The sequence below is a fragment of the Ursus arctos genome, unplaced genomic scaffold (assembly GCF_023065955.2).
Source record: "Ursus arctos isolate Adak ecotype North America unplaced genomic scaffold, UrsArc2.0 scaffold_5, whole genome shotgun sequence".
NCBI lineage: Eukaryota > Metazoa > Chordata > Mammalia > Carnivora > Ursidae > Ursus > Ursus arctos.
Window position 1 is genome coordinate 47,761,945 of NW_026623067.1, and position 26,595 is coordinate 47,788,539.

At 35.1% G+C, this 26,595-nt stretch overlaps 1 protein-coding gene across 9 annotated transcripts in view; it reads right to left on the minus strand.

Moving 5' to 3' along the window:
- The window catches only part of PDE4D (phosphodiesterase 4D), a 710,048-nt gene that overhangs the window by 86,002 nt on the left and 597,451 nt on the right, over nucleotides 1-26,595 (minus strand). The window contains exon 6 of one of the 9 annotated variants that reach the window (XM_057306968.1): nucleotides 946-25,359. The exons of the other annotated variants lie outside the window; for them this stretch is intronic. Within the exon in view, the coding sequence (XP_057162951.1) occupies nucleotides 25,259-25,359 (101 nt within the window). The 3' untranslated portion in view covers nucleotides 946-25,258. Of the gene's footprint in view, nucleotides 1-945; nucleotides 25,360-26,595 lie in introns of those variants that run through there. 9 annotated transcript variants of the gene reach the window in all.

Consider the following 26,595-nt stretch of genomic DNA (forward strand, 5'->3'; position numbering starts at 1 on the left):
ATACTAAACAATGGATAAGATGCTGGACACAAACAATCCTACTGTATCCCTACGGTAAGGGCTCCAACAGCACATACAGAATGCGGACACATCTAATTCGGTCTTGGGGTTCCCTATAGGAGGATATTCTTGATATATCCAAAAAGCAGGAAGAATTAGGTGCGGAGAAGAAGAAGGAGGAAGGGTGGAGCAGAGGGAAGGAATGAATAGATGGGGAGGAGTCCCAGACAGATAGATCACATGGACAGAGGTGCAGACTCTTAGGAATACAGTACATAGGTTACAGTAGAGGGTGTGTGTGCAGGAGAACAGTGTGAAATGGGACTGGAGAGACAGGCAGGAGAGGGTCATGAAAGATCAATGACCAGGGAAGGGAGCTGGTCATGTGCCCAAGGTCCCCAAGTCCTGGGGGAGCATGGAGATTTTTGTTTATAAGACACTGATTCTTCTTTTTCTTTCTCATTCTATGGAGGATAGAACAGACAATATGCCTTTATAGAAAGTGAGTTGAAAGGTAGAAAATAGCCATGGGTTTCCAAAAAGCGAGAAAGATACATGATCAACACCCTGTTCCAATAAGGACTTTTTTTTTTTTTTTTTTTTTTTTTTATAATGGACAAAGTCATCACCTACCTTACCACATTTCTGGTCTCTATGATGGTACTGAAATCTGAAATACTGACTAGGTTTCTGATATTCTGGAGTCTGAATGTCACTATAGGGATGAATAAACCAAACAGATTGGATTCAAATGGGTTTGACATATGACACATTTTTTCCCACATAAGATTAGAGGAAAAACTGATTTCACTCAATTTCCTGCCGTATGTGGGTTAAAAAGTAAAGTCAGTGCTGTTATCCCTTTGCCTGTTCTTTTGTATTTAAATTTGATGTGGGATTGTGCTTTTACAGAAGAAATAATTTAATACCTTCTGCTACCTATTATTTCTTTTTTCTCATGGGTTTTCATTTTAAAAAGGAAACAGGACATGGACTTTCTTTTCTTCACAAAACCCCCACTATTTCTAGACTTCAAGAACTTTTTAAGTTATCAAATAAACACATTTATTAATTTATCCTAACTACACTGTAATTACTTACAGGTTAAGTATCTTATGATATGTGCAGTGTTTTATATTATCCTTATGTGGTCAGTTTTTAATAGCTCAAAAGTTATGAAAACTTCACAAGACCACCAAAACCAAGTTGTATTGTAGATTCTATAGTGAGAAAACATGAACCACACTGGCTTGAGGCCCAGGGCTTAAAACTGCCTACTCGCACTCTAGTTAGAAAATACCTATATGTATGAAATACAGAATCTGACATCTCTACAGAGTATTCTAAGTCTCAGTTATCTTTGTTTATAAGAAGATAAAACTTGTCCCTAACCCATACTGCCAACATGCTGAGATTCCCTTAGGATACCGATTTCATTCGAGTGAACACGGTTATTGATAGAGGGAGTATATTTCACACGCGCTTAAGATATCACTGTCTATTCAGACAATGACGACAGCGAAAGCTTTTTAAGAAACAAAGTATTGTTCGACTAGGAGCTGGATCTCAGTCTTTCTACTTCATTCTTTGTTCATTTGTGCACTCATTTGTTAGTTTATTCACTCAAAAATATATATTGAAAAATTTCTGTGGCAGACACAGTGACAGGTGCTCAATTCAATGATGATTGAAACACATCTGGTTTCTATGCTTGAGCATCTTGCCTGTGGAGCGCAGAATAAAGAAGGTGAGCAAAAAATAGAAATTTTATATCTGATTAATGTTATATGTAAAAATGCCACCCCCCCAAAAAAAAGACAATCTATCTTTCAGCAAAGAATGAAGAACTCAGACCACTAAGGAAGAGAAACATGTAAACAAGTATAAATCCAAATGATCGGTAGGCAATGGAAATTTAAAAATAAATAAATAAATGAATGAATGAATGAATGAATGAATGAATGAATGGCTTTAAGCAGGAAGTCCTGGCTTTAGATTTGGGTTTCAAGTCTAGCCATGTGCCCTTGAGCCACTTACTCAAATCCTTTAAACCTCAGTCTTCTGTAAAGTGAGGATAAAACTACTTTGCTTATTGGATAGTATAAGAATTGGCTAAAGGTACAGGCAGCTCATTAAATTGTGGTTATAACTGTTATTTCCTGGAGTCACAGAATTTTTCACTTACAAGGGAACATTTTAACTTCGTCTGGAAGACAAGGAGAGTTTATCAGGCAGGGAAAGTTTGCTAGGGTGTTCCAGAGAAAAGGAACAAAGCGTGCGAACTCATGTGACCAGAATTAAAATGATTTCTTGGGGGAACAGCAAATAGCTGAGTGCAGGTGGAGCATAAAGGTATCCAAATAACTGGTTTTTCTACCTTTTCTTTCAACTGATAGACACAGAAAGCATTCTAAAAATCAATTTAAATTCTTCTTTCTCTTTATCCCTTCTCCATACCTCATACCAATGAAATGCATACATCTTTTAGAGTAACTCAATGTTAAGAGATTTGGTACATCAAAATTAGCAGATTTCACAGCATTGGACAAAAAAGAGAAAGACAACTTGACAGCAAACATGTTTTGTGTGAGAGCTTGAGTACTCCAGCAGGTTTAGAAGACAATTAAAGTGCTAAAAACTGGTTCAGAGGTATTTAATGGAGCTCCTACCATCATCCCGATCATTTTTCTACCTAGTAAAAAGCCATTTCTTATCACTTACACTATTTGTGAATTCTTTTCCAGGAAGGAAGTTCCTTTTTTAGGTAATGGGAAAGCCCTCTCCTTCTTCCCTGGAAGATTCCCGAGCAACCAACAGCAGTCACCGTGAACACAGCCAGTACTTGCGTGGGTCCTCTTGTGAATGGCACCCGAATGACTCCCACTTCCCAGATGGCCCTGTTAGCCCTCATCCAGACTCCGCTCTTGGCACTACTAACCCGACTTGGTGCTGTTTCAATACACAGCTTTTCTCTGTTGTAAGGACCAGGGTTTTTAAAAATTACAACTGTCCACTGCTCTGATTTCTGAATATGAAAGTATCTTTCTTCAATATAGATTATTTGGAAAAAAGTGCAGAGGGGTATAAGAGAAGAAAATTGAAAAAAAATCATAATTTTATCAATCATTAATTCTACCATTCAGAGATAACCACTGTGAACATTTTGATGTATTTCTGTCCTATCTTTTTTTCTTTCTCTAAGTAGATCCTTAAGACAACAGGGGAACTACGAGGTCAAAGGGAATAAACCTTTTTAAGTCTCTTGATGTATACTGTCAATTTGGGTTTTTTTAGGAATATTAGAAATGTTTAGAAAAGCAATTTCTGTTTTTACAGGTACTGAGAATGTCAATGATATTCTACTCAACATATAATAAATATGTAAAAACTTGGCAAATATGGTATTTCTTTCTTTTAATTTGTACTTCTTATTACAAGTAAGAAAGATTAATTTTCATTTTATTTATATTGTTTTCCTTTCTTTTTTTGTAGTTGAGATACAGTGTTACATTACTTTCTTTTTTTCTTAAATTCAATTAACGAACATACAGTATATATCATTAGTTTCAGCTGTGGTGTTTAGTAATTCATCAGACGCGTGTAACACCCAGCGCTCATCACGTCAGTTACATTACTTTCAGGTGACTCAACAAGTATGCTTCAGTAAAGTCTATATCATCTATGCTATGGTATGCCCACCACAAGTGGAGGTATCACTTGAAGAAAGATCAATTTTTAAATTTATATTTTATTTTTAGCAAAGGTATATAGGAACATAAAAAATTGAATAGTATGATACCAAGGCAAAAAAAAAAAAAAAAAAAATCCCTTGCACTGCCTCCCCCAACCCCTGTTCGTACAGGTACCTTCCATTCCCCAAAGGTAGTCACTTTCAAATTTTGTAGCTGATTTATTTGTTATATTCTTCTCTATCTCTAAATAACATACCTGTATTGCTACTTCTTAATACTTCAATTTTAGGCATCAATTATTGATATTCAATTAGAAGATGAGAATTTAGCTTCTCATCTATTCCTACTTCTTATCTTCAATCCTTCTAATATTGATTGTAATTTTGGTTAGATTGAGTTATTGTGTTTATATCAGCGGGGCTAAGGAAATACTATATAAGTAGCTTAAACTATGTTGGATTAATTTTGTTTTCCTAACAAGTTTTTGCTTTCTTTGTAGTTGAAGACTCGTCTTGCTTGTTTCCTTAAGTGTCTATAAATTTGTAATTAATTCAATCCCAAATTTTGCCCCAACTGCAAAGCTCTCCTCTTAAGTGTGTTTCAAATATATCAATAATTTTATCAAGTTCATTTCCTTGAAGAAATACCTCCCAAAGGCCTCTTCTGATCTAGAATCGTTATTCCCTACGTCTGTTGCACAGCTGTGACTTTGGGATGTTACTTCATTATTATCCTGATGATAATGTTTTTAAAGTTTACTCCCTTGTTTTGGTAAGCACATTTCTAGGAGCTTCCTGAGAAAGCATGTATCCAAGGCAAATTTCTCAAGGACATGACTCTTTGAAATTATCTTTATTCTATGCTCACTCCTGGTTAATGATTTGTGTAAGTATAGAATTCTTGGTTGGATCATTTTCCTTCAAAATTTAAAGGGCAGTGTCCCAGTGTTTTCTAGGTTTCAATGTGCATCTTAAGAAGTCTGATGACCTTTTGATTTTTGATCACTTGTATTTGACCTGACGATGATCCTAAGAATAAGTCTTTTATATACATACTGTGCTGGATGCTCCTATTAATGAGTTCTGGAAATTTTTATTCAATTATTGCCTCCTGCAGTTTTCTCTTCCTTCTAGAATTTCTATTATTTGGATGTTAGATTTCTTAGGCTGGCCCTCTAATTTTCTTATGTTTTTATTGTATATTTTCTATTTCTTTGTCTTTTGGTCTATTTTCCTGGAGATATCCTAAAATTTATCTTTCTATTCTATTGAGGTTTTTTTATTTCATTTCTGCTATCATATTTTTACTTGTCAAGAATTCTTCTTGTTCTCTGAATGTTTCCTTTTTACAGCAACCTGTTCTTATTTCATGGAAGCAATGTTAATAATACTGATAGATACATTATCAACTCTAACTCCTGACCATATTTTATAAGTTTTCTTCTTCCTCCAGCATCTGTACTTCTTGTAAGCTAGTCTTTTAAAATTTATTTTCATTCCATCCTTCATTTAAATACTTTCCCCAAATGTTTGGTAAATCTTATCTGGCTACTCATATTTAGATTAGAGCACTAAAAACTGGATTGGAAGCTCTGTTTGTATGGTAAGATTTGTCAACTATGATCTCTACCACAGAGCGATCTGGGTGGCTGTTTCTTTGGGTCTTTTCTCTTGGGCTGGTGAATTCTCCACAGGATGCCTCAATCTCTTATTCGGAAGGCTTATGCATAATTGGAAAATTAGTGGAGTAAAAAGACTGAAACTCTCAATCTTTAAAACTCATTCAACAAATAGGTGAGTAACTATATTTTCCAGCCTCTATTATAACTTCAGAAATAAAAGCGGCAAATAAAATTGAAAAATCCTTATATTATTATGACCCAAAATACATAAATGTTTACTTAATCCCTCTGTTTTCAGTAACACACCTCAATCTTCATCTATGTCTGTTGTTTCTCAGTCTAAAGACTGTTTTATATTCTTCTGGGCCACTTTCTTACACCATACACAAAAATAAGCTCAAAATGGATTAAAGACTTAAATGTAAAACCTGAAACTCCTAGAAGAAAACACAGTCACAGTAAGCTCTTTCGTATCAGTCTTAGTGACATTTTTCACTTTTGTTTTTGGATCTGTCTCCTCACGCAAGGACAACAAAATAAAGAATAAACAAATGAAACTATATCAAACTAAAAAGTTTTTATATAGTGAAAAGAAAATGAAAAAGCCAACCTACTGAATGAAAGAAGATATCTGCAAATGATACATGTACGATAAGGGGTTAACATATAAAATATATAAAATAACTCATCCAACTCAATATAAAAAAAAACAGTCTGATTAAAAAATGAGGAGGACCTAAAAAGACATTTTTCCAAAGAAGACATAGTGATGGCCAAAAGACGCATGGAAAGATGCTCAGTATCACTCATCATCAGGGAAACACAGATCAAAACCACAATGAGATAACACTTCACACCACTCGGAACACTAGTATGAAAAAGACAAGAAATAAGGAGTGTGGGCGAGGATGTAGAGAAAAGGGAACCCTTGTGCACTGTTGGTAGAAATGTAAATTGATGCAGTTACTGTGGAAAACAGAATGAAGGCTCCTCAAAAAATAAAAAACAGGACTATCATACGATCCAGCAATTCTAGTTCCAGTTATTTATCTGAAAAAAAACATTAATTTGAAAAGACTTATGCACCCTATGTTCATTGCAAAGTAATTTATTTATTTATCTGTTTATTTATTAGATTTTATTTATTTGTTTATTTGAGAGCGAGAGAGCATGAGCAGCATGGAAGCAGATGCAGGGCTCAGTCCTAGAACCCTGGGATCATGACCTGAGTCTGAGGCAGATGCTTAACAGACTGAGCCACCAGGCGCCCTGCAGTGTTATTTACAATAGCCAAGGCATGGAAAGAAACCATCTAACTGTTCACTGATAGATATATGAACAGAGAAGATGTGTGTGAGAGAGAGCTATCTAACAGAATATCACTTGGCCATAAAGAAGAGTAAAATCTTGCCATCCGCAATAACATGGATGGACCTAGAGGGCATTATACTAAGTGAAATAAATCAGAGAAAGATAAATACCATATGATTACACTTATGTGTGGAATCTAAAAAAATAAAACAAACAAAGCAAAACAGAAACAGACCCACAGATACAGAGAACAAACTGGTAGTTGCCAAAGGAGAGGTGGGGTGTGGATAGGCAAAATAGGTAAAAGGATTAAGAGGCACAATCTTCCAGTTATAAAATAAATAAGACAAGAGGATGTAATGTACAGCACAGGGAATATAATCAATAATATTGTAACAATTCTGTGTGGCGACAGAACTACGGAGACCCTTTTGTAATGTATATAAATATCAAATTACTATGTTGTACACCTGGAACTAATATAATATTGTGTGTCAATTACTCTTCAATAAAAATGTAAAGAAAAATTTTAAAAGTACTTTTATGGTTTCAGAAGGTAGAGGTGTTAAATGAATGTGCTAATTGCTCTATCTCAGCCAGAGGTCCACATGTTTTTTAATATTCTAACTTGTCATTTATCTATCTTCTTTTGTGAATTGTCTGAACATGTCTCTGATGATTTAACATTGAAGCCTTAGTGTTTCCCTTGCTTATTTGCCTGAACTCTTTCTTTGTTAGTGTATTAACCAATGACCTGATATCTTTAGGGTGACTGATCTCAAAGCCCATTGAGTTATCTGTAGTTCTAGTGGTTTAGAATGTACGCATGTTATGAATTACTTAGATGGGAGAGATGTAATAAAACTTACTCTGAATATTTCATCAAAATACATGTCTTTAAAATCACATAAACAACTATCTTCAATCACTAGACTTTAAACTTGTAACAGGCAGATATTGACCTTTAACTATATCAATTCAATGAACTTACATTGAACAGTTGACATGTGTGGAGTACTGCATCCCTGAGAGTACAAATACCAAGGGTCTGAGTCCCTTCTTTACAGGATTTTCAGGAAAAAAAAGATCAATAAATAATTATAAAACAATGAGGGTTGATCTATATCAGAAGCACAAATCTGAGGACAACTCGTTTGACCTGTTAGGAAGAACTGGGTAAATTTTGGAGCTAAACAGTTGATATTTGGTGGACCTTGAAAGGTGAGTGCAGGTTTTGCTAGGTTGCAAAGGTGACAAAGGGCATCCCAGGATGAAAAAAGAGAATGTGCAAAATGTTGCAGATATTTTTTAAAAAATGTGTATTTAGGGAATGGTGAAAAGTCTTAAAGGGTTACTGAAGGTACAGAAAATAAAAAGTTGAAACAGAACAGGATTTTTAAAATAGAGTCTAAACTAACCTCCTCAATTTTACAGATTGGAAATGAGTGCTAGAGAAGTTACGAGTTGTCAAAGATTCCACACTTAACGATGGAACTGGTATTGAGATACTGAGACATAATATTCTGATTTCTTTCAGAACATTTCTTATTATATCACATAGTTACTTGCTTGTCACTATAGATGCAGATTATTTTCCTAAAAGCAAGTATAAAAAGAACTGATCATAAGATTTGGGAGACAAATTAGAATTCTATTCTAATCTATTGCTAGTGGCTCCTTTGATGTCCTTTGTCAAGAAGGATTCTAAGGTCTACAGAAAAAAAGCACAATTTCTCAATTAGGGCTACCTAGCATGGGGCATAGGATGGGAAAAGTGCCATGTAATTATTTTCCATGGACAGGAGCCACCTAATGGGGAATGAGGAGTGGAGAATAAGAAAAAGAATATGCCATATGTAATTTATGTCTAATCTCATTTTGGGTTAGTTTACATTATAAATTTATTCTTTTGAAAAAGTCATTAAATTTTGGATGAGATCATCTGAAACCTCTCCCTTTTCAAATTTGACTTCTTTTCTTGTTTTACGTTGCTCTTTTCGATAGTGAATATGCTTATTATTCAATATTAAGATTACACAAAACTATTCTTTAGTCACCGTGATTCCTTTGGAATAGAAAGTTTAATGTTTTTTCAATCTCTCAAATTATTGGTATGTGTATTTGATGCAAAAAACACATCTGTCAGATTTTATTTTCTCATTCAAGTAAATAGGTATTTATTAAGAAACTGCATTTATTAGAAATGAAAAAAATCACAAACTGTGTTCAAACATGTGCCTATTTGGAATCAGGTACAAGAAGAAAAAGACTTTCTATAATATAGAATTATTTCAAAGTCTATGATTACTACTTACAAATGGAGAGCATTCAAAATATTCTCATCATTTTTCTAAGATTAACATTAGGTAGACGTGTGATCTTTTAGCATACTACGTTAATTTTTTCTAAATTTTTCCACAACCTATTTATTTTATCTGTATTTTCAGTTATAAATATCTACTAATATTTTTAAAGGCCCACACTATTTTTTCCTATTTGATTTCACCTCAAATGACATTCTCGGTATATGAGGTAATTTCTTTCTAATGCTTGCCAGTCCTAAATGCCATTGCAGATCCTTCTGGAGAGCACTTTTCAAGAATTGTGCTTAATTTGGAGCTCTTCAGTAATCTGTTGAGAATTTTTGCAATAAACCAGAAGGAAGGCTAAAGAGACAAAGAACACTGTGGCTTCCTTAACGTTAATGAAACAGACTCGTCTGGTTCACTTTAACAATCAGTGCAAACTAAAATGGCCATTTTCATATTAGTAACTTATATTTTGTACAGTGCATACTTTCTGCTGATGTTTATAAATAAGAAAACAACACATTACCCCAGCTATAAGTGGAGCCTTTTGGCAAATAAAAGAAAAAACTTATCCCCATTAGTAAAACATTGGAGTTTAAATCTAGAGAACAAGTATTTTAAAAATCTACTAGAAAAAGTCTCTGGCTTGTACTGTATGCAAGCAATTAGACTGGAGAATATTGCTATACGATCACAGAAAATACCAACTAGACTGTCTTCACTGACAATAAGAGAAACAGGAAAAAAAAAATAAGCTAACTCTACAACAGTGAAAATATGGAACCTGAGGAGTATCTGGTGACCATAAATATACACCTTTATGGCCTAACAATTTATATACAGTTCATACAATTAGCAAGTTTGATAAATACAATCATTACTCTCAAGTTGAAACAAATACTCTTTGCTAAGAGCAAAGGATTATTATTGAGCAGATGGTATTACTTATCCTTGCCAATTTATATTCATAAAACTCAATAAATGCTTAGCCTTAAAAATGTCAAATAACTCAGATTTCAGGATAAGACACACCAACTAATCTGCTCTGCTTATCTCCACCCTGTCACTCCTCTTCAAGAGCTCAAACAAGATAGGCTGATTGACACAAGTAAAAGCAAAAACCTTATCTTCCTTACTGCTACATGGTCTTATCTATAATGTACCATTTCAATATCTCATAAAAGATACCATAATTCAAAGCAATAATATACCCCAAAGTACTAAAGTACTAATCTACAACATATATACATACATGTATACATACATACATACATACATATATACATACGTATATATGGCATGTATATATGTATAGATGGTATGTAGAACATTTTTTATTCTTGTGGGACTTGCCACCAATAAGAAAACATTTGATTGCCAACTAAGTAAGAGTTGATTTCCAGTCTGGTGCTAAGAGGTAGAATTTTAAATATATAAAAAAATTGGGTTTGAATCCTAACTGCCATTTATAAGCTGTGTGGCAACTGGTTAAGGGACTTAACCTCTCTTGTCTCACGGCTTTCTTATTCATAAAGTAAATATAGGGCTTTTCTGAGTATTAAAAAAGCAATTATATATAAAGTTTTTAGCATAATGTGTGCACAGAGTAAATATTTAACAAAATGGTAACTAATATCGGTTTAGTTATTAGAGAACTAAAGTTTTACATAAATTAAAGAGTTGTCCCTAAGGTGCATCCAATGCAAGCATGATTTTTAGAAATTCTTTCTTATCATTTTGGTTTTCTAAGGAGAAAACCTTCCCCCCACCATTTTTTTCAAGTTTGCTTGACTTGTAAAATAGATTTGTAGGCAGTTGAAGCAGTTACATCGGATCATACATGCATGAGACTGACAGCTGATTTTCAAGATCTGGCAAGAGTTCCCAACAGTTTTTCTCAAACACACCTGAAGGCGATCGTGCACAAGCGATCAGTCAGCTGCTATGGGAGGCTGCTGCAGGGATAGGACAGGACAGGACTCTTAGGAATAGGACTAGCCAAGACTCTGTCCTCCCCACCCACCAGACACCTGCCCGTCCCTTCCCCACCCCAAGACAGCAACCTTCTGGCTGTAGATCAGAGGAGTAGCTCTTTCTTGAAAAACCATCTTAGCAGCGTGGGTTTTTACCCAACTTCTTAGGAGCCCTGAATTCCCCCAAATCTCCATGCCACAGTGGAATTGCTATTACTTGAGTGAGCATCTGAATCTTTTGTGGATTCTGAGGAGACACAGAGGATGAATATTCCATCTTCCAGAAACATCTGATTCCATCTCCTTTAGCCTCCTCTTATGTCCATCTCCCAGCTTATTGTCTTTCTTTCTGTCATTATAATTAGTTCACGGGTTTAAAAATCAACAGAGCACATAAAAAGCATGCACAACAATGTTCATTGCAGTACTGTTTGTAATTTAAAAAAAAGCTCATCATTAGGAAACAATTAAATGAGAAATTTGACATACATCCTATGCTGCAATTTAAAAACACGGGTATAAAAATAAAATAAAATAAAAACACTGGTATAGACATATATGTACCGAAATGAAATAATATCCAAAGTATATTTTATTATTATTTTATAAAGATTTTAATTTTTTAAAATCTCTATACCCAACGTAGGACTCAAACCGAAAAGCCTGAGATCATGAGTCACATGCTCTATTGACTGAGTCAGCCAGAAGCCCACCAAAATATATTAAATACAAAAGGCAGTCACAGAAAAACATGTTCCAATAAAAATAATTCCCATAATTCTAATATATGAATATTCAGTTAAAAATTCTGGAAGAATGTACACCAAATCGTATCCATTGCTAAGTGGATACTTTCAAGGAGAGCAAATCTAAAGGAGCATGAAGATGGACTTTCTCATATTATGTAATTTTTTTCATATGCTGTAATATTTTGAAAGTATTTTGTGACATGAAAGTACTTATCTATCACTTATGTAATAAAACTATATACACTTAAGGAAAATCTCATGGTAGGAATCTTAGGAAATACAGGGAAAGTAGAAGAAATAACGAAGAAAAAGCACATGTAATTCTACAACTCCATGTTCATTAATATAAAAATTTTTATATTTTTCCCTAATACATTTCTATACAGATATGCACACATTAAGTTTTTTAAGTATTATTGGGTCTCATTTCATTGGCCTGATGCCCTAAAACGTTTAAAATATCAAAAAAACCTAATTTTGATTAAGAAACATCACAAGGAATAACAAGGCAAGTAGGCTGTGGCTTCTAGATGTACAGCTTCAAGCCAGCTGAAAACATGAAGCACAGAACCAGGATGCTACAGTCACACACACACACACACACACACACACACACACACACACACACACTTTCCATATTCCCAATTCCAGTTGGGTCAGGGGAGCTGAAGATTGCCTGGGGGCCTGCACTGTCTTAAGCTACAGACCTAATTCTTAGTATTCCACTCTGGTCCATTTCCTGCATGACCTCAGAATGTGTCATTGTGAATTCCATGATACACAGCAGTTGCACATTGTGGAATGTGGATTCTGATAGGTGGCTCAAATAAATGTGATGGATATGCCACTGGAGCTCGGGGACCTCAGGTTCCTCATCTCTACACTGATCTCTATAGCCCCTTCCAATGTAAACAGTCTGTAATTTACTAAACACCACAAAGAATCGTGCTGAACGGACCACCACAATATGCTGCTCTCAGAGATCTTAAATTAATCCCACAGCCAAACTTCCTACAAAATGACTTCACTGCTGTATTGTGTGGCATTTGTCTGCATTCTCCAGAATGCTCACCAGATGGTAAAGGAGTGTCTCTCTCCTTGTAGCAACATTTTCATAGCATTTCTTGCCACTCACTACTGAAAAGTTGTAAAAAAAAAACAAAAAAAAAAAAACAAAAACAACCTAAAAAGCAAACAAACAAAAAACCTGTGGAAGCAAGTACTCAGCTGAAAAATGTGGCTTTCTCTTTAGGAAGTGTCTGCAGGGCAAAACAGGGGCCCCAAACAGCTAGCGTGTGATGATACAGATGATCCTTGGTTTTGATCTTCTTTGAAGTTTATTAAAAACAAACTTGAATCTGTACCAGTCTTGACGGGCATGGAAGTCAGAAGCACAAATAGGAAATGTGAAGCTCTCTCAATATTCTATTTAATCTTATAATACAATCATGAAACTCATTATAATTTAAGATCTGTATTATTACTATGATGGAGATAGTACATAAATATATAATCTTACCCCAAATGTAATTAGATAAAATCTTAAAACTAAATCATGATGTGATACTATCAGCCACTGTGAAGGAGAAGACAAAAGTTTTCATCAACAGCCCAAGAAGTTTATGTTAGACACTTTTTAAAAAAAAAATTTATGTATTTATTTGAGAGAGAGAGAGAGGGCATGCAGGTGTGCACGAGATGGGGGTGGAGGGCAGAGAGAGAGGGAGAAGCAGGCCTAAGGACCTGAGACCCTGAGACCATGATTTGAGCTAAAGGCAGCCCTTAACTGACTAAGCCACCCAGGCACCCCATATGTTAGACACTTCTAATAAAATAGGGATAGATTAACTTCAAGTAAACGTTCTACTCAAATTACTGATTATTTTGTTTGGAAATTTGTTGTTCATAGAACAATGAGGAAAAAGCACAACGTCCATGGAGGAGTCATGCTTTTACTGATGCCAAGCCATCCATGACAGGAAAGTTTTTTTATTAGAAAAAACTTAAAAATCATCAAAATGGATGGTGTGGGAGCCAAATATCATTTAAGCAATATTTTACAGAAACCACAGAATTGTTGAGAAGAGTGACTACAGTATCAATTACTGGTGCTCACTGTTTCAGAAGAGAAAGTTGAATGCTGTCCTATCTCTAAGGAGTAATAACTTCCTGCTATTCAGTTTTGAGTTTTGTAAGTGTATATAACAAGGGGGAGAAAAATAAGTCTTTTTTCACATTTTTAATTGAAGCGTAATTGACATATAATATTCTCTTAGCTTCAGGTGTACATCACAGTTATTCAATTTTAATACATTATAAAATAATCCCCACAATAAGTTTAGTTACCATCTGTCCCCATACAAAGTTTTACAATATTATTGGCTATATTTCCTATGTGGTACCTTACATCCCCATAACATTTATTTTATCACTGGAAGTTTGTATCTCTTAATCTCCTTTACCTATTTTGCCTCATCCACTCAATATCAATATGGATGTTAAACTCCTTTGCTATCAAATATTCTGTGTCTTATGGACAAGAAGAAATCAGATAAGGAAAGTGGATTTGTTTTCTGACCCATCTCTTAAGTTCAATCCTCCTATCCTCTCCCTTTGTCCCCATGATTACACAAATAACCACCGGATGGTTGAATTACTAAACAGTTGTCTATATATTTTTCTGAAAATCATATTTACTGTATAATGGTCGCCTACAGGAGAAAATTGAATCCACAATCTTTTCCCTAGCATTTAACAATGTCCATCAGGTAACCCATCATAGTTATTAAAGAGTTGATAGTAAAATAGGACTACTAGTACAGTAAGAATAGGAGAATGTTCCTTATCATGCTAGTAAATAGCTTTCATTCAACATCTACAACTAACATTGAAACAAACAAGAAACAAAACAAGGCTGCCTACTGTGTCCAGTATTTCATGCTGCTCAGCAAATTCTAACCTAAGCAATCAAATAAGAAAACCAAACATGAGGTTTAAGTATTTGAATGGAGGGGAAAAAATTATATTTTTGGGTGACAGTTCTATAACTACAGTTCAGGAGAATCAAACAAAATGTGTAAGAAAGGAAGAACAGTATGGTTTATAAGAAGGCAGAATGCTATAAAATACATATACACGATAGGCTTTCCATATAACAGCAACAGTCAATTAGGAAATGGAGAAAGTATCCTGTTTATAAGTCACAAAACATATAAAATATCTAGACATAAACTTAGTAAAAACGTAAAAGTCTTATATAAATAATATTGTAAAACCTCACTGAAGGACATTTAAAAAAACTAAAAAATATGTAAAAACATCTAATTTCCTGAGTGGGAAGACTCAGTATTATAAGGATAGATTCATTTATACCTTTAATGTACTTAGTTTGGCCCTAAAATGTTAAACATTTCTTAAATATGCAATTTGATTTATGGTATCTACTTTCCTCTTGAAGACATTCTTCTTGGAACCCTGTGAGGACTCTTTCTAATTTAGGCTCCCTGCTTTCTAGGCCTATTATAAAGTTGTCATCCTGGAATTGATTTTCATAAGACACCTGAGCTAGGTCCAGTGTATAGATTTCTGTATAGATTATCTTCTGTATAGATTTGTTGTTTTGTTTTGCTGAAATACATCTTCAAAAAATGTTTTTTAATTAGGAAGGACGTTTAGGAGGTAAACATAGAAACCTGAGCCCTTATGTATGTTTAACCATATTTTTGGTTTGTCCTAACACTCCAGAGATTGGCTATCAATTCTGGGTTCTAATTAATCCTTCTCAGTACTTGGAAACATTGCCTCATCTGTCCCAGCTTCCAGCTTTGCTGATGAGAAGTCTGATAACTTTGAAAGATCCTTTTTTGTTCTCTAGAAGCTTTTAGGATCAATTTCTTATCCTTGGAATTTGGGAATTTCATCAAGTGTCTTGGTATGTGTTGTTTTTTTCCCCTCTGTTGGAGTCTGGATAAAACTTTCCAATCTGAGGGTGTCAATCACTCTTAAGGTCAAGATTCCCGCCCCCCCTAATTACTTTCCCCCTGCTCCTTGTCACTGTGCTACCCCTCACACTCTTCATTATTTCTTTTTTCCATCATATTTTATATTCTTGTCTTTTTGCTCTACATTCTGGAAGATTTGCTTGATTAATTCAATATTCAAGCATGTTCAATATTTCATCCGATCTTATTTTTTTTTAACCTCCCGCTCCTATTACAAAAAAATTTGATCGTACTTAGCAAACATATTTTTCCCCTAATCTCTCTGAAAATTTTTCTTGTCTCTGTTTATTCTGGAAACAGAAGACAAATTTTCTTCAGAAAAATGCATTTGTTTTGTTCATTCATTAGTTTCTTTTCATTCATGCTATTGGTTTTCTTCAAATGTCTGGTGACCCTTTCTTGACTGTGAATATAATTTAAGAACTAGGAATTTCTTAGACAATTGGCAGGGGTTTCATAAGTAGTTGTGTAGTACTTGTAAATGGATTAATTAGCAATCTAATGCAATTTCAATCACAAACCTAATGGGATTTCTTGGGAGGACTTCACAAATAGATTATAAAATTAATTTTTACAATTTAAAAATTAATATTTGTATATTAGCAAAATCAAATGAGGGTAACTGAGAAAATTCTGAAAAAAAAAAGGATTAGTTAAGAGGGTGCATGTTCTCTCATCTACAAACCGTATTTTTTTATCTATAATAATTATAACATGGCATTTTTGGTAGAGGAAGAGGTTATAAAGGTTAAAAAACAGCTAGCCATTATTATATTTAGTAAAATATATAAGATCTCAAGCCAATAACAAAACTGGATTATTTAAAAAATAGTGTTCTTTAAATTTAGGAATCCTAGGTAAAGAATATTAGTGCCCTGACTTACCATAAAATGTATTCCATAATTATTAAAGATTTAAACATGTAATCCAAATCCACAAAGGACTAACATAAAATATAGGTATATGTATATTGGGGTGGGAAAAGTCTTGCTGAGATTTATAAAAATTTATATTTTAAAAATACTTAATAGAGGCTATATAAATGTAAAATTCTACATGTAAAATTCTAAATGAAGGTTGGAATGGTAGAGAAGCAAATAACAAAATATTCAGAAATAGCTAAACACCATGTTGTCTATGTAAAATCATCCTGACACTTCCAAGAAGTCTATACAGCATAGTAAAAAAATAATTTAGTTATAAATTACTATTATTGCCCCCATTTTACACATGAGAAAAATGAGACTTGGAAGGTGACAGGACTTGCTGAGGATCATATAACTAAGAGTGTGGAGCTGGGATTTCAACCTAAAGAGTCTGGTTTCAGAGCCCAGCTCTCAGCCCAATGCCGTACTGTCTCTTCCGGCCAACTCTCTGGTGTGAATTTTACGTAACTCTCGGTGAGACTTTGCTTCTAATACTTCCCGATCCAGAACCCATACCTCTTCTTTCCTGCCCTACCAGCTCCCCCTGTATTTCCACACCCAGTTCCATTAAAAACTTCTCCACAAAGTTTTTCAGTAATTCCAGCCCTTCCTGGAATTCCCTCCTCCCTTGGATTTGAGAACACACTCCTGGTCCTCTGCCTACGTCTCGGTCACTCTTTCTCAATCTTTTTGTGGATTCTTCTTTCTCTACACATTTCTTTTCTCACCCTACTCCATGACCCTGTGAATACATTTCTCCCCAAAACAGCAGTATCTACCTAGTTATGTTCTGAAAACACCAGCTTGTATTGCTTATTTGCATTCTGCAGATCTCCACCTGGTTCAGACATCTCAAACTCCGTATTTGCAACGCTACTATTTATTTGTTTGCTATTTTTACTGTCTTACTGAGATGTCACCAACATTCACTCAGCCACTGAAGCCAGAAATCAGAGCATGATCCTTGCTCTCCATCTAGCAAGCCCAATCTCCTGGATGTCACCACGTTCTGTCCATTTTACTCTGTAAATAACTGCTAAGATTTGCTCCTCTCTTCTGAATTCCCTTAGTTCAAGCCCCCTTTATTTCTCATGTGATTATTGTAGTAGGCTCTGAGCTGGTTTCCTGGTGCCTGTTTTCCCCCTATTTACTCCATTTTAATCTCTGCATCAGCATTTCTCAAATTTGAGAGGTCACAGATTTCCAAAGACAGTTCCACAACTCTCAGAGGCATACAGTTTCCATATGACAAACGTTGTAGTAAAAAGTTACATACTTTTCATCAGGTGACTATGTATGGTTAATGCGATAATTCATGCGTTAGTAAATACAAGGAAAAATTCAGTCACATGATCCAGAAAATGGTGGCATTTTATTTATTTTTTTTAAAGTATATTTAAAATGAAACCTCTACTCTGAAATTATAAAGCATTAATGAAAGAAATTGAAGACAACACAAATGGAAAGATATTCTATGCTCATAGGCTGGAAGAACAAATATATTGTTAAAATGTCCATACTATCTAAAGCAATCTACAGATTTAATGCGATCCCTATCAAAATACCAACAGGACTTTTCATAGAACTAGAACAAATAATCCTAAAATTTGTATGGAACCACAAAAAACTCTGAATAGACAAAGCAACCTTAGAACGAAGAACAAGAATATAGGTGTTTTTGAAATTTTTCAAATCCCAGATTTCAAGATAGACTACGAAGCTGTAGTAATCAAAACACTATGGTAGTGGCACAAATACAGACACATACATAGATCAATAGAACAAAACAGAGTCCAGAAATGACCCCACAGTTATAAGGTCAACTAACCTTTGACAAAGGAGGCAAGAATATGCAGTGGGAAAAAGACAATCTCTTTAACAAATGGTGCTGGGAAAACTGGATAACGACATGCAAAAGAATAAAACTGGACCACTTTATTACACCATACTCAAAAATAAACTCAAAATGAATTAAAGACATAAATGTGAGACCTGAAACCATAAAAATCTGAGAAGAGAGTACAGGTAGTAATTTCTCTGACACAGGTCATAGCAACAATTTTCTAGATATGTCTCCCAAGGTAAGGGAAAGAAAAGCAAAAATAAACTATTGGGACTACATCAAAATAAAAAGTTTCTGCACAGTGAAGGAAAGAACCAACAAACCAAAAGACAACCTACAGAATGTGGAAGATGTTTGCAAATGACATATCTGATAAAGAGTTAGCATCCAAAATATATAAAGAAATTACACATCTCAACACACCAAAAAAGCAAATAATGCAATTAAAAGTGGGCAGAAGACATAGACAAACCTCTCTCCAAAGAAGACATAGAGATGGCCAAAACACATATGAAAAGATGCTCAACATCACTCATCACTGGGATATGCAAATCAAAACCACAACGAAATATCACCTGACACCTGTCAGAATGGTTAAAATCAACAACACAAGAAACAAGTGTTGGCAAGGGTGTGGAGACAAAGGAACCCTCTTACACTGTTGGTGGGAATGCAAACTGGTGCAGCCACTGAGGAAGACAGGATGGAGGTGGCTCCAAAAGTTAAAAATAGAACTACCATATGACCCAGTAATTACACTACTAGGTATTTACCCAGAGATTATGAAAACACTAATTTGAAAAGATATATGCACCCCTATGTTTATCACAGCATTACTGACAATAGCCAAATTGTGAAAGTGTCCACTGATAGATGAATGAATCAAGAAGATGCAGCATACATATACAATGAAATATTATCCAGCCATAAAAAAGGAAATCTTGCCATTTGTAACAACATGGATAGATCCAGAGAATATAATACTAAATGAAATAAGTCAGTCAGAGAAAGACAAATGCCATATGATTTCACTCATACATGGAATTAAAGACACAAAACAATGAAGGGACAAACCAAGAAACAGACACTTAATTATAAAGTATCAACTGATGGTGACCAGAGGGCAGGAGGTTGGGGGGACGAGTGAAACAGGTGATGGGGATTAGGAGTTCTCTCACATGATCAGCACTGAGCAACGTACAGACTGCTGATTCACTATATTGTCCTGTATTGTATTGTACGTTAATTATACTGGAATTAAAATTAAAAATATATTAAAAATGAAAACACAGAATTAAAAAAAAATAACACAAAGACTGCTTTAAACATACAACTCTAAATTGTGTCAAAATGTTTTCATGATAAAATTTTAGGCTGATATTTCTCCCTTTGAATAAAGTCACCCCAATGCTTACAGAAAAAAAAAAAATCTATCTATCTATCTATCTATCTATCTATCTATCTATCTATCTATCTATCTCCAAGCTCCCTGGCATGACTTTCAGACTTAGGAGTTCATGATAGGTTGCTTCTCTTTAATCATCTCTCTCACCCTTCCCCACCACCCATTGTACCACTTACTGCTGTTTGGGGCTCGATGGTGCCTTTCACACTGCAAGATTTGCTTGGATTATTGGCACTTAACCACAGTACATCTTTCCTGGTCTAGCTCATCTCTCATCCTCAAAGCCCTAGCTCAGCGATTTTCATCTCTGGGGGAAAATCTCTGATTTTCTTCTCTTCTCTTTTTCAGTCTTGGAATGGTGTATGTGCAACTCTGGCATGCCATGACGTAATTGACCATTTATCTTTCCATTTAATGCTCTTGACTGCTGGGTCCTTGAAATCTGGGACTGTCTTAATCCACTTTTCAGTCTCCAAGCCTACCACAATTATGAGACACTCAGTACATCTTTGTTAAATAGATCAATGACCTTTCATCTATATTTATCTTTCTTTTTTTAATCACAATTAATTAATTCATCCATTTATTCATTCACTCGTCCATTATCTCTTAATTTTGGAGAATATAAAGATGAATGAAAGAGCCCTGGCCTCTTTCTTATTGTACTGTATCACCTTGTGTGTGTGTTTTTTTTTTTTTCTCTAATCATTTAGTTGTATTAGTCTTTTCTTCAAAAGAATAGTAGGGACTCTTCATAATATCTTCTCTGCTCCTCATAGCTCTTAGACTACTGTAGAAGTTCAATATGTGTTTGTGAAATAGCCTTATTTTGCCTTTAGGGGATGCCTATTAACACACAGTTCTACCAGAGGACCTTATTCTGTGGAAACCCTGAGTGCTGCACTTCAAAGCAACTGAGGCAATTTATAGGTTTTTCTGGCATCAGTATGCTAAGTGGGCTGACAGGTGGAATTATGAGTTCAGGAAAGAAAGAAAATGTTGCACACGGTTCCAGGTTACCAGCTAATCTCTCAGGGTGATACTGATTTCATCAAGATAAATAGACTAGTTTCCTTTGAATTTTAGTCAACATTATATACCAGTTTTACAATATTTATTTCTATATTTACAGATTAAGAAAGCAAAGCAATTGATCTAGGCTAATAGGTACAACAAATTACTTTTAGTTTTGGTGGCTCTATCTCTTATTTTTCCTGGGTAATCTGAAAAATACTAGATAATAAGAGAAGATAACAGAGCTAAAATTTACTGAGCATTTATATTGGATACGCTCATTTTAAGCACTTTTACATGTATTAATACATTAAAGCTTTACAACAACTCTTATTATACCTATTTCATTGCTAGGGAAACTGAAGCATAGACAGCCTCAGTAACTTGCCCAAGGTAACTTGGCTACTTAGCGTGGAGCTGGAATTCAAACACAGGCAATCTTCACCTTTTACAAGTGATTTATACTGCCTATAAAAGGATGACTGGACTGGTTGTTACAAACCCAGGCTTCAAATCTTGAACTCACAATACAATAGCGGAGTGAATTTAAGGATGTCATTTCATTTTATCTTCTGAGTTCCATTGTCTTTGTACCCCTTACAGCCCGTGAGGAGGAGTAACTTTATATAGTCTTTTCTAAACTGAAAAGTGTTATAAATTCAAGAATTTTTTTATTTTAAAATTTTGTTTAAGAGCCTGGAAAAGAGCCATCCAGAAAGTCTTCGAGAAGGCAGAGACAAAGTGAGACACCAGCACTGAATGTTCAGACTCCTACTAACTGTGTTAAGCTGCACATTTTATTGCTAAACCTAAGGGAGGGATTAGATGGGAGGAGAGTGGGAAGTAACAAGGTATGAAGCCTGCCTTTTTAGAAAGTAGTATAAACTATTTTCTTGATTAGTTTCAGAGCATTAACGATTATTTCTAAGAAAAACAGAGTTAAAGGGGTCTCAGGAAGGAGTAAAATTATTAAAAAAATACAGTCGAATTGTTAAAAATTATCAGAACCATCTGTGAAAAGCACATATAGCTTCATCACATCTTTCAAAAAAATTATGCTCTCGCTGGTTAGTATTAGCAGTCAGGGGATGAACACTCCTCATGTTTTATGCATAGAACAGTTGACACCATGTCTAGTGCACTTGGCATTAGCCAAGCAGTTAGAAAGCCTGAGTTTTGTGCCCACACAGTTCCAGGTCAGTAAAGACGTGGCCATCTTCCTCTGGGGAGATGTGTCTCCTCCAGTAATAAGGAGCATGTTGATGCACTTGCCTCCTCTCCATCTCCAAGGGAAGTTCTGAAGCTTGGTAAGACAGCGTCTGTAAAGTTCTTTCAACTCTTTACAAGGTAAAACATACACAGACATACCGGGATGAGAAGCAGGGTCATTAACTCTTTCATACATGAGAGCAACAAGAAGGAAAAAAGATATCTCAGAGGCAGTCCCAAATTATAAAAACACTGAGTAGAGATGCAAAAAGTTGAAGGATAGAAAACAACACCACTAAATCCAAACTAATATTTGTACTCTATATTCTACAGATTCTCAGAAGGGTCCTTCACTGAGTGTTCCAGAGTATCATCACCCTTTCTCATTGACATTTTGTAGCAAATATGTTAACTTATGTGGCCTTTGGTTCCCTAAAAGGTGCTCAAAAATCCCTTTGAGAACTACTTTTCATGAAAAGGTATAATTACAACAAAAAAGAAAATTCGAATATCTACTAAAGTTATTGAAGAGTGCTCACCCTCATTATTACTCAGTGAAATGCAACGATCCTATTATAGAATCTCCTTATTTGGAAAAAGACTAGAAAGTCTGACAACATCATGTGTTTCTGACTAGGATGTGGAGTGACAGGAATTCTCAGACACTTTTCATACACTTCCTCAAACACTTTCCTTCTATTTAGTAAAGTTAAAGATATGCATGACCCAGGATTCCATTCTTTGGTATATTCCCCTAAAGAAATGCATGCTGCTTGCACCAAGGTACATGTACGTGAATGTTCATAATATCCTTATTCATAAGATTCCCAACCTAGAAACTGCTCAACTTCATAACAAGAGAAGACTGAACAAATAAGTTGTTATTCTTTTATACAACAGAATACTATATAGTCATGAAAATGTATAATCCTCAGCTACATGAAAAACACTGATGTATTGTACAAGTATGATACTGTGTAAAAGAAGGAAATCATAGAAGTATCCATGAGATTAGTCCACTTACATTAAATACAAAAACAAACTAAGCTGAACTCCATTATTTTGAGATGCATACATAGGTCGTAAACCGTATCACAGAGAAAAGCAGGAAGAGAAAGAAAAGTTAGGATGGTGGTTATCCCTTTGGAGAGGAAGAAATGGAAAAAATAGGGTACTTCTGAAGGGTGATTAAAATAGATATTTATTTTAGAACTGTTAAACTTAACAGTCATGTTTTACATACTTTTCTAAATGTTTGTTGTATTTCACAATTTAAAAATTTACGAAGACACTATTAAGCTATAGTAATCAAGGCAGTGTGGTACTGGAGAAAGAAGAGACAAATTGATCAATGGAACAGAATAGAGGGCCCCAAAATAGACCCATACAAATGTAGTCAACTCGTCTTTCCCAAAGAAGCAAAGGCAATAAAATGGAAAAAAGATATTTTGACAAATGGTGCTAGAACAACTGGACATCCACATGCAAAAAACAAACAAACAAAAGGGATCTAGACACAGACACTATACTCTTCACAAAACTTAACTCAAAATGGATCAAATACAAAACCACAAAACTCCTAGATTATAACATAGGTGAAAATCTAGATGACTTTGAGTTTGCTCTTGACTTTTTAGATACAAAGCAGATACATAAAATCCACGAGAGAAATAATTGATGTTAGACTTCATTAAAACTGAAAATTTCTGTTCTGTGAAAGACAATGCTACAAAAATGAGAAAACAATCCACCAACTGGGAGAAAAGATTTGCAATGATATATCTGATCAAGGATTATTATTCAAAATATACAAAAAAAAAAAAAAAAACCTTAAAACTCAACAGTAAGAAAATAAGCAACTAGATTAAAAAATGAGCCAATTTCTTAAGAGACACCTCACCAAAGATGATACACAGACTGCAACTAAACAAAAGAAAAATGCTTCACATATGTCATCTGGAAAATGCCAGTCAAAACAAGGAGATCCCACTACACACCTAATAGAATGGCCAAAATCTGTAACGCTGACAGGAACTCTCATTCATTGCTGGTACAAATGGTTCCGGTACTTTGGAGGACAGCGTGGCAATTTCCTACCAAACTAAACATACTCTTACCAAATGATTCGGCGATTGGACTACTTGGAATTTACCCCAAAAGAGGTGAAAATTTACCTCTTTTCAAGGGCATATTTATAGCAGCCTTATTCATAATTGCCGAAACTTGGAAGCACTAAGCGGTCCTTCAGTAGGTGAATGGATAAATAAACTGTGGGACATATAGACAATGGAATATTAGTCATCGCTAAAAAGAAATGAGCTATCAAGCATGAAAAGAGATAGAGGAACATAAAATGCACATTACTAAATGAAAGAAGCCAATCTGAAAAGGCTACATACTGTATGATTCCAACTCTATGACATTCTGGAGGAGGCAAAACTTTGGAGACGGTAAAGGGATCACTGGTTGCCAAGGGGGTGAAAAAAGGAGACGGATAATAAATAAATACTTGGAGCACAGAGGATCTTTAGGGCAATGAAAAGCACTGTCTCGAGAGAGAGACCTAATATAAACTAGATTCCGGGTGATAATGATATACCAATGCAGGTTTTTCAATTGTAAAAAATGTATCGCTCTGGTGGGGAATGTTGATAATTGGGGAGGCTGTGCATGTGTTGGGGTTGGGAGTATCTGAGAAATCTCTACCTTCTGCTCAATTCTGCTGTCAAACTAAAATTGCTCTAAAAAATAAAGTCTATTAAAAAAAAAAAAAAAGCCAAAACCAAAAAACATAAGTCTGAGCACTTGTGGCTTCCTGGAAGTTTACAAAAATTTCATAAAGCCTAAAGAGATCAAAAAAAGATTAATTATTTGGAAACTTTTACCCCTAAATCAACTATATAAGTGCTGATGAAGATCACCTGGTGGATAATTCAGAGATTCAACATGAAAAGTCTCCTTAAATAACATACACTTATTGGGGAAGAACACAAAGTCCGACCTGGAAACTGTTAGCAGGGGAAAGAACTGAAGACTTTTCTCCTCAAAACTGCCAAGCGAAGTCTGGTTTAATTGAAATTGATGGCAAAGACAACAGAGCACACTTAATTGAGTTTTAATCTTAATGATCTCTAAGCCATGTTTGAAACATAAACATACATGTGAGAGTTCTTCAAGATGTTGGACATGAATCTGTTTTCATAATTCAAAAGCATACTTTGCTTATGAATCTCTTTTTAACAAGCTTTGGCTGGGCATTCTTTTCTTCCAGATGTTTGGTGTTGTATAGACAGGACTTCCATCTCTCTGCATATAATTTAAAACAAAGTTATACAGAGTGTATTTATTTTACAAAATGGTAAGATTCAAATGAATCGTCTATAGGTTTATATAATGATGAGTACTTATGTCTCATGAAGTCCTACAGACAGCATCTCTTCAACTGAAGAGAAGACCTCTTACAACTTTCAAACCTAAAAGCATTTTATATTTCTAAGACATTATTAAATTGACCAATTAACAATTTTGGTAAAAAAAAAGGCCTTCCAAATCATACATGGAAAAAGATTTCTTGTTATATGCATTTTCATTTAAAACCCCTACTGAAACAATTTATAGAAGGCAAGATAGTTTGGTGGTTCAGGGGATAATCTGAAGTCGGATCTGGATTTAAATCCCAGCTCTACCATTTACTAATTTAGACAAGACATATTGCCTCTCTGCTCCTCGGAACCTACTTACTGGTAGGTACTCCCTATTCTTATAAGGATGAATATAAATATCCCATGTAAAGCACTTTGCAAGTTCTAAGCACACAGTGAGCAACTCAATAAATATCAGCTATCAGCAACAGCAACATCTTCTAGAATCTTCCTGATCTTGCATCCCAAATTGTTTTATCCCACTTCTTTTTTTTCCCCGCTATGAAGTGCTCTTCCAGGCCTCCTTCCTTCTCAGCTATGGTTCTCCTGGATTTCTAGCAAAAGGTGGTGAAATTATATACGCTATTCTTATCTTTCTCTTTTTTTTTTTTTTAAAGATTTTATTTATTTATTCGACAGAGGTAGAGACAGCCAGCGAGAGAGGGAACACAAGCAGGGGGAGTGGGAGAGGAAGAAGCAGGCTCATAGCGGAGGAGCCTGACGCGGGGCTCGATCCCATAACGCCGGGATCACGCCCTGAGCCGAAGGCAGACGCTTAACCACTGTGCCACCCAGGCGCCCCTATCTTTCTCTTTCTGACACGTCAGTAAAATGAAAGTAAAGGAATAAAAACACACAAATCCACAAAGGCATAGGTGATGGGGAAGGAGAGATGAGCAAAGGAAGGATTTCAACTGATTTTTCAAAATCAGAGAGTGGAAAGAGGAGTAGAAACTGCCTTAGCACAATGCAGGAAAACAGAGCAAATTTGAAGAGAAAGTGAACTAATGTGCTCTGCTAAACCCAGAAAGATTTAGTGCTTGGAGGCAGCGCACACTAAGGAAGGCAGGAGCTTAATGAGAGGCTGAAAGTACATTAAAATTATATGGAGACTTTGGAT